The 9,817-nt window shown below is 40.4% G+C and overlaps 1 protein-coding gene across 1 annotated transcript in view; it reads left to right on the plus strand.

Annotated features, from left to right (window-relative positions):
• The window catches only part of CDNF (cerebral dopamine neurotrophic factor), a 36,542-nt gene that overhangs the window by 7,967 nt on the left and 18,758 nt on the right, over positions 1-9,817 (plus strand). Inside the window, exons 2-3 of the mRNA XM_005894843.2 lie at positions 4,493-4,620; positions 5,703-5,844. Of these exons, the coding sequence (XP_005894905.1) occupies positions 4,493-4,620; positions 5,703-5,844 (270 nt within the window). The remainder of the gene's footprint in view (positions 1-4,492; positions 4,621-5,702; positions 5,845-9,817) is intronic.

Below are 9,817 nucleotides of genomic sequence, written 5' to 3' on the forward strand. Positions count from 1 at the left end.
TCTCAAACTGAGAATTTAGTTTAAAGGGATTTCAAGTAGGTATGAGCAAATGTTAATCTCACTGATAGGAATCTACCTTCAACCCAGTCCCACAAAATTCTAATAATTCCAACAAAGTTCTCAGAAAGAAAGCTCACAATTAGAAAAGTCACAAACACATGGGAAGAAGAGCATCCTAAGTGGCAGCCAGTTGAGACAAGAGACAGAGGCAGCATACCTGGAAAGGCTTCAGGGATTGGAATTATCAGGCACAGAATATAAAATATGTTTATTATATGTAAAGAAATGAAGGGATTGAAAATATGAATAAAGGGCAGGAGACTATTAAAAATATTTCCAACATGTGTGGAAAAGAACCAAATAAGCATGCACAAACAGAAATTACTAGGATAAGGACTTCCCTGGTGGGTCAGTGTTGGAGAGTCCACTTGCCAAAGCAGGGGACATGGCTTTGATCCCTGGTTTGGAAAGATTCCACATGCCTCCGAGCAACTGAGCCCATGTGCCACTAAGCCCACGAGGGCAGCTACTGAGGCCTGGGTACCTAGAGCCCATGCTCTGCAATAAGAGAAACCACTGCAATGAGAAGTCCATGCACTGAAACTAGAGAACACCCACATGCAGCAACGAAGGCCCGGCACAGCTAAACAAATGAAAATAAACAGGAAATAAGTGGGATTAATAGTGGATTAGACAGAGCTGAGAAAAAGAATTAGAGAGTTGAAGACTGAAGAAATTGTCAAGAAGGAATCACTGAGTGATTCCGAGAATAAAAATACAAAACAGAGATAAAGGTACAATGTGGATCAAGAGAAGAATTCCCACGTACGTTAATTGGACTTCCAGAAGGAGAAGAGAGAGGTATGGATGGAGCAAAAGAGATGATAACTCATTTTTGCAAACTGATGAAAATCACCCATCCACAGATTTTGAAGTCCAGCATATTCCAAACAGTATAAATAAAAAATAATTCCACATCTAACCACATAAGAAGGAAACTGAAAAACACAAAAGGAAAATCTTAAGCACAGAAAAAGAAGACTGATAAAACTTCAAAGGCACAGCAATTAGACTGTCAGGTGATTCAATGTTGAAAGGCCTGAAGTCACAGCTAATAAATATGAAATAATAAAGCCAGGATTTAGACCCAGAAAGTTTGGCTTCAGAGCCCAAGCACTGAGTCACTACTAAACTGCCCTCTGAGTATGGAGTTGGGAACTAATTTATTTAAGGCAATAGTAAAAATAAAATTGGAATGACGAAGTTTAGCCTACATTTATTCAAGAACTTCTGGCTATTCTTAAAGTCTCAACGCAGTATAACATGTATCTTATTCCTAGGTAGCAATTCCCCCTGGTCCTGACACCAGCAAGACTAATCTGGTGTCTTTTTTTTCCATCCAAAATCAAGTGGAGCAGATAATGTGGGACCAACTTTAGTTCTAGAAGGTATGGATGGAACTGCTGAAAACAATGTTCCTAGTTTACAGGTAGCTTAATAATTTCACTAACCTGATTTTAAACTTTATCATTATCTTAAAAAAAAAAAGTTGTAGCTCTTTTCCTGCAGGTGGCATTATTATATTTTTTAAGTACTAAGTTGTAAATACTCAAGTTAGAAGACAAGGATTGTTGCTGTTGTTCAGTTGTGTCTGACTCTTTGCGAACCCATGAACTGCAGCACGCAGGCTTCCCTGTCCTTACAAAGATTTTAAGGCTACATAAAAATATCCAACCAAACGCTTTTTACAGGAGATGGGTTTGGGCAAAAGAATTAAATCCTTCTTTTCTACAGAAAAACCTATAATAAATATTTAAAACTAAAAATAGGAGAGACTTGGAAACAAGTATAAAATTTATTTTAGAGTGATTTTCTTAAAGAGGAGTGGAGAAATGGGATGGTGTTTGGTGTTGGGGAGGGGTGTTGAGGGAGATTTTGTTGCTTTTAAGATGTGAGAATTAACAGCATGTTCATGGGAACAATACAGGAAAGAGAGAGGGCAGAGGTGCAGGAGCAGGGAGCTGATAGGATCTACTTAGCAGGTGGAAGAGTTGTCACACTTCATTCATGGAATTAAAGTAGACTCTGCTGTGTGGTAGAGGCGGAGACAGAGGCAAATGAGAGTTCTCTTTTGTTGCTTTTTTTTGCCCCTCGAAGAAATGGGAAACAGGATCAACCATGACGATGGGGTGGAGGTGTTAGGCAAGGCTTGCTAGAGAGCTGCTGTGTACTTGTCCTTTTGGGAGTGGGATAGAGTGTGGGTGAGGTCCAAGCAGGGGGATTGTCGGAAGCACTGGTGGCTCATTGAAATCAGCAGTCATGAATTAACAGCAAGACCAGTGAACCTCGTGCAGTTTCCTCCAGCCATGTTAAGTGAGTGTAGGTACCAAGTGGGTGGAAAGAGGTTTCAACCAGCGTTAAGGTTTTGCTGGGTGAGTCCAACAAAGGAAAGCGATACAAGAGAGTTGAATTTGTGTGAAAAGGAGTGATTATAATGTTGAACCACAGAATCTAAGCTGGGTGAGGAAGCATGGTAGAGAGGTAGCAGAATCAATGTGACCTGGCGGGATCAGAGAATCATTGGTGCTGGGATGTTAGAGGATGTGAGCTGGGAAGATGGGAGGTGAGGATCAGACAATGAAATATTTCCACTGAGAATACAGAGAAGTTATAATCACTGGTAATGACTGGACCTAAGGGTATGACCACAGCAAAAATGTGTTTGGAATATTAATCCTTTGTCAGTTATATATGTTGTAAATACCTTCCTCCAGTTTGTGGCTTGTCTTATCATTTGCTTATGACTTATTTTGCATTTACAAAAGTGGTTAATTTTGATGTAATTAAATATACAGTCTCTGGTTTGGTATCTTCTTTAAGAAATTCTTCTTTATCCTGATGCCATAAAGAAGATGCTTTCCTCTAAAACTTGTTTTGTGGCTTTTCTTTTATGTCTTTATTCTCCTGGGATTCGCATTTGTGTAGTTTCCGATAGAGATCTAAATTGAACTTTTCCCAAGGTATATGGTCTGAGTATCATTTATTGACTTGTGCATTTCTTCCCCCACTGATTTTTAACATTGCTTCCATCCTACACCAAGCTCCTCTAGATTTCTGGATTTGTTTCTAGTCTCACTTTTGTCCCAGCGGCTTTTTTTTCTGCGCCAGTCCCACCATGTTTTAAATGCTATAGCTTTAGAATTGTCTTGATATCAGTAAGATCTACTCCTCAAGTTCCTTCTTCAGAAATTTCTTGGCTTTCATTTGCTCTTGTTTTTTCATATGTATTTTTGGATCAGTTCATCAAATCTGATTTGACAAAATCTTTTGGAATTTTTAATGAGCCCTGGTGGCTCCGCAGTAAAGCATCTGCCTGCAATGTAAGAGACGCAGGAGACACGGGTTTGATCGCTGAGTTGGGAAGATCCCTTAGAGAAGGAAATGGCAACCCACTCCAGTATTCTTGCCTGGGAAATCCCATGGAAAGAGGAGCCTGGTGGACTACAGTTCATAGAGTTTCAAAGAGTTGGACACGACTCAGTGACTAAATAACAACCATAGAATTTGCTGCTCTTCCTTATCATATTCCCCTAAAATTCTCTTTCTAATATTAGGGCTGCTTTGTTCCAGCATAAGCTCTGGTCTCCATCTCCTTCTCAGCTTGCTTGGACCACACACCTGCCCCTTTGAGCCAGCAACATGGGAAAGCAGCTCCTCCTGTTGCAGAGTAACCTAGTGGATGAGGCTGTGGACCAGAGTGAGACCTCCTGGGATCAAATTGCCTCCACCATTTACTGGGCAAGTTCACTGGCCTCTCTCTGACTCAGCCTCTTCATCTGTAAAATAGGGGTAGGAATGTATCTACATCAGAGCTCTGTTCTGAGACTGGAATGAGTTCATCCACATAAAGGACTCAGAATGGTGCCAACAGCCAGTAACTAGGTTGTTCTTATTGCCTGTGCCTCTTCTGATCGTCATCTCTTCACTGACTTTGGACCCTGGGACTGAATATGATTGTTTAGATAGGTGTTCAAACTGGAACAAAGACACAGATGCAGACTACCAAGGAGCTTCATTCAAGACACATACTTTGGTTCTTCTCTGTGCTTTACCAAAGCTGTCCCTAGCATCATGTCCCAGAGGAGGCTGGCTATATGTTCCTATAGGGTTAGTGACATTCTCATATTAGGTGGGAAATGCTCATATTTGAGAGTGGAACTTGGTTTCACAGACTGGATTGATTCAAAAAGCTTATGTTATTCAAGGCCCAATACTAAGCTAATAGGTACAGCATAAGCTCTGGTCTCCATCTCCTTCTCAGCTTGCTTGGACCACACACCTGCCCCAAACCATTCTTACTTATAATATGAATTTGTTGTCACAATGCATTGAATCATACTTTTTTATTTGGTGGGAGGGACATGTGCATAGGTGTGGTAGTGGTGATATTGTACATAAATACACAAATACATAATTTCTTTGTTCCTTATAGTATGTCAAGAATTCTTGAGTCGATTCTACAATTCCTTGATAGCAAGAGGAGTCAACTTTTCTCTGGACACCATAGAAAAAGAATTGATCAACTTTTGCTTGGATGTCAAAGGAAAAGAAAACCGCCTGGTATGGTAAATTTTCACCTTTCATTTCCCTCCTGTGCTTGGAGAAAACTGCTAACTGTTTCATTTCTTATCTTGAGTTTAATGTTCTCCTGTTTGGATCCTTGCCCCAAGCATGTTCCCTGTAGAAGGCCAGCAAAAATTGATCTTTCAGGAAAATGGAGTCAATGTATTTTCACCTAGAATATGTCTGGTTTCATCTGGCTTTTTGGAAAAAACATAGGCAACCAATTCCATGATTTCTTAAATGAAATTACTATACAACTGAATTCCTAATGAGAATTTATTTACTGTCCTGAGTTAGTGTGGGTAGACTTTACATTTCTAATCAAGACAATTAGTGAAACATATAAAAATATTTTTACATAATTATTTATGCATAATTAATGAAGTATTATTATCTTGAAATGGTGTTTCCTGGGTAAACACAAATGACTTGTTCCAATATACTGTCTTCATAGCACTAAAGACAATCTTGGGCCAACTTGCTTTGCCTAAAACTGTTGTATTGAATTTGTCAATTAAATTTGCCTTGTTAACTGCTCACCACTGACACACTATAAAAATCTCAGCATTTGTCTGCACCATTAAGGTTTATATTTTTAAATGTAAAATGCTTTTCAGGTAGCTTGAAAGGCAATACAACATGATGGAACAGGGCATGGACCCCAGATCCAGAAGGCTAGATTTTTGAATTAATTCAGTCTCTTCTACTTGCTGGTTGGGTGACCTCCAGTTGGCTTGGGTGTGAAATAGGGAAAGTTCTAGTACTAATGTCACAGGCTCGTTATGAGAATTAAATACATCAGTACCTTTAAAGCCCTGAGAGCAGCATCTGACACAGACAAAACATTTAGCAACTGTTATCTCTTATCATTAGTCTTTAAGTTTAACGTGAATTTCAGGGCACTTCTAATTAGGCTGATCACGGGAATGGAGTCATTGTTTTCTCATGTCTTAGTGAGTACGGGTTAAATTTAAGACCTGGGCCATGAAAACTAGGTTAACCTCTTTCTCACTTCTGGAAATTATACTGCTTGCTTTTCCCAGTGTCTGGGACCCTAAATTCTCTTTGTTCCCCTTCAGTGCTACTATCTAGGAGCCACAAAAGATGCCGCTACTAAGATCCTAAGTGAGGTCACTCGCCCGATGAGTGTGCACATGCCTGCAGCGAAGATTTGTGAGAAGCTGAAGAAGATGGACAGTCAGATCTGTGAGCTGAAATATGGTATAATGGAGTTTAATGTTTTCCCCAAATGTCCAATGTATTGCCAATTCCCTAAACATGGGGCCAGGTTTTTAAACCATCAGTGTTAGAAGAAAAGGAATTCTACACTTGCTAATAGGATGCTGGGCTAGTGGATGGTGTCCAGTGTTGTCTGAGCTTCTTTCAGGAAAGAAAAATGAATTCTGGCACAAGCAGCATTAGGTGAAACTGCCTACCCAAATGGCAAAATTTAAACTCTTAAATCACCAAGACATTTTCAACTGCATATGTCAAAGAAAAGTTCAAAATATCAAGGGAGGGGCTTCCCTGGTGGTCCAGTGGTTAAAACTCTGCCCTTTCAATGCAGGGGGCATGGGTTGAATGATCAAGAAACTAAGATCCCACATGCCATGTGGTATGGCCAATTAAAAAAAAAAAATTTCAAGGAGCAGCTATTCATGGTGAATTAGCTCTTGGTAACCTATTAAGCCCTGGAGAAGGAAATGGCAACCCACTCCAGTACTCTTGCCTAGAAAATTCCATGGATGGAGGAACCTGGTGGGCTACAGTCCCTGGGGTCACAAAGAGTCAGACATGACTGAGAGACTTCATGAACCTATTAAGACCAAAGGTGCATCTACTCAAAGGTAATGTAAGGACCCTGAAGTTTTAAATGGGGCTCTAACATTCTTCCTAGGTCTATCACTCTGCCAGGTTTAACTTTTAGGAAATAGGTTAATCACATTAAATCAGATTTTGCCTGATGAAATAGACTTATCAAGGGTGCCGAAAATAAACAGCCAGAAAAGGAAGATGTCCTATTTAAAACGTTATTCTTGGCCTTATAAATTTTACATACATATATCTATTCTTATACAGATAATTTGTATCTGGGCCAGCCTTTGGGGTAGATGGATAGGACTTATAGAAGGCCGGGGAATTCTGCCTTTAGCCTATCCTTTAACCCTTGCAGTTCCACCAAAAGAAGTCCATTTCTTTTGTTTATGTCATCGTTTCATGTTACATACGTGGCGTAATATTTTAAACTACCTAAGTAATTAGCACCCAACTCTGAATCATTAATACTTTAGTTTTATTTTCCAACATAGCTGTGTAATATGCCTGTGCGCCATAGCTACACATCTGGCTTTAAAAAGATTTAATGTCTGGAAGATATCAAGACAACCTGTTTCCCAACTGGGCAAGGGCAAGCCCTAACTTCCAGGGTGATGATGATGGACTAGCATCTTTTTCTTGGCTTCCAAGTAATGAAGTAGAAGGAGGAATCACTGAGTCCGTAGAAAAAACAGTCCCCAAAGGGACAAAACTGTACTGATTCTTTCATTTAGCACATTTCTTTTGAATAATTTCTGCTATGACCAAGGTATCTTACTGGGCTCCTTGAATAATAGAAAAATTCATCAGATATTACTGAGAAGAAATGAATACTTAACTAATGTTTTGGCAATGCTGGCCACTAGAGGCCCCTGGGGAGCCATGCCATAGAGAATTTTCTTTTTAAATTGATACCAAATGATAAGTTCTCCAGAATAACCTGAAGAAACTACCAGCACCTAAAAGAAAGTAATTTTCTCCTTCAACTATTTATCTTGAATAGACCACTAGTTCTAAATTTTTCCCAGCTTCCTTTTGGTGAAAAAGTTGATATTGAACAAGGGCCTTTGAGCTGTGGAATACTAAAATTTGGGCTCTGAAAGCTTCTACTCTTAAAGGTATTATTCTGTCATATCAGCCATGAAATTAAAAAACAAGGTAAGTGTAGATTTGGAACATGTTTTCAATCAGGAAGGTGTTATTTGGTTTTGAACCTGAGAGGATGTTTCTGCTTTCTCTGTTTTTTAAAAGAATAGGAATCATTATTAAAAATTGTAAAGATTCTCGAATTTATGGTTACCGGTGGGGGAAGGGTGGCGGAAAAAGATAGTTAGGGAGGTTGGTATTGAGATTTACACACTGCTATATTTAAAATCGATAACCAACAGGGACCCACTGATAGCACAGGGAACTCTGCTCAACATCATGTGGCAGCCTGGACAGGAGGGAAATGTGGGGAAGAATGAATCCATGTATATGTATGGCAGAGGCCCTTTCCTGTGCACCGGACCCTATCACAATATTGTTAATTGGCTGCACGCCAATTAAAATAAAAAGTTTAAATTCAAAATACCCACACACACAAATGTAAGAATTCTCTGGAGCACAGAGTGTAGTGACCCTCCAAATAAAAAAGGCTTTATATACAACTTTGATTTATTTCCAGCTTTACTGAGATATAAGTGACATACAAAAGTGTGTAAGTTTAAGGTATAAAATAAGTTGATTTGATAAACTTATATAGTGTAATATGATTACCACATTAGCTAATATCTCCATCATCATCATGTAATTACAAATTGTGATGGTTAGCAAACAGCTCCATTATATCATCTAATTACTCTTCCTTTTTTTGTGATGAGACTATTTAAGCTCTACTCTGTTAGCAACTTTCAAATATACAATACAGCATTATTAACTGTCTTCACCATTTTGTTCTTTCTCAGGACTGCTTTGACTATTTGGGGTCCTTTGTGATTCCATACAAATTTTAGGGCTTTTTTTTTTTTTTTTTTTTTCTTTCTCTGCAAAAGTGCCACTGGCATTTTAGTAGGGATTACATTGGTAGAAGGCAATGGCACCCCACTCCAGTACTCTTGCCTGGAAAATCCCATGAGCGGAGGAGCCTGGTAGGCTGCAGTCCATGGGGTCGCTAAGAGTCGGACACGACTGAGCGACTTCACTTTCACTTTTCACTTTCATGCATTGGAGAAGGAAATGGCAACCCACTCCAGTGTTCTTGCCTTGAGAATCCCGGGGACAGAGGAGCCTGGTGGGCTGCCATCTATGGGGTCGCACAGAGTCGGACATGACTGAAGCGATGTAGCAGCAGCAGCAGCACATTGGTTTTACAGATAGCTTTGGATAGTATAGACATTCAGTTAAAAAAAAAACTTCATGTTATTTATTTTTGGCTGTGCGGTGGGTCTTGTTGCTTTATTCGGACTTTTCTCTAGTTGTAGTGTGCAGGCTTCCCATTGTGGTGGCTTCTCTTGTTGCAGAGGGCTTCCCAGGTGGCGCAGTGGTAAAGAATCCGACTGCCAATGAAGGAGATGCAGGAGACCTGGTTCAGTCCCTGGGTGGGGAAGATCTCCTGGAGTAAGAAATGGCAACCCACTCCAGTATTCTTGCCTGGCAAATCCCATGAACAGAGGGGCTTGGTGGACTAGTCTACGGGGTCACAAAGAGTCAGACACGATTAAGCACACCATACTCAAATACTCAGCTCCTCCTGTTGCAGAACACAGGCTCTAGGCATGTGGACTTCAGTAATTGCAGTGCACAGGCTTGGTAGTTGCACTTGCTGTTCTCTAGAGCAGAAGGCAATGGCACCCCACTCCAGTACTCTTGCCTGGAAAATCCCATGGACGGAGGAGCCTGGTGGGCTGCAGTCCATGGGGTCGTGAAGAGTCGGACACGACTGAGCGACTTGACTTTCACTATTCACTTTCATGCATTGGAGAAGGAAATGGCAACCCACTCCAGTGTTCTTGCCTGGAGCATCCCAGGAACGGGGAAGCCTGGTTGGCTGCCGTCTATGGGGTCGCACAGAGTTGGACACGACTGAAGCAACTTAGCAGCAGCAGCAGAGCAGAGGCTGAATAGTTGTGGCCCATGGGCTTAGCTGCTCCATGGCATGTGGAACCTTCCTGGATTGAAACTGTGTCCCCTGTATTGGCAGGTGGATTCTTATCCATTGTACCACCAGGGAAGTCCAGTATGGACATTCTGAATTCTTCCAAACCATAAGTATAGGATCTCTTTCCATTTGTTCGTGTCTTCTTCAATTTCTTGCATCAAAATCTTATCATTTTCTGTGCACAGATCTTTGACCTCCTTGATTAAGTTTTTTCCTAAGTCTAAGATTCAACTTATAAAT

Source organism: Bos mutus, chromosome 13, assembly GCF_027580195.1.
Source record: "Bos mutus isolate GX-2022 chromosome 13, NWIPB_WYAK_1.1, whole genome shotgun sequence".
Taxonomy (NCBI): Eukaryota; Metazoa; Chordata; class Mammalia; order Artiodactyla; family Bovidae; genus Bos; species Bos mutus.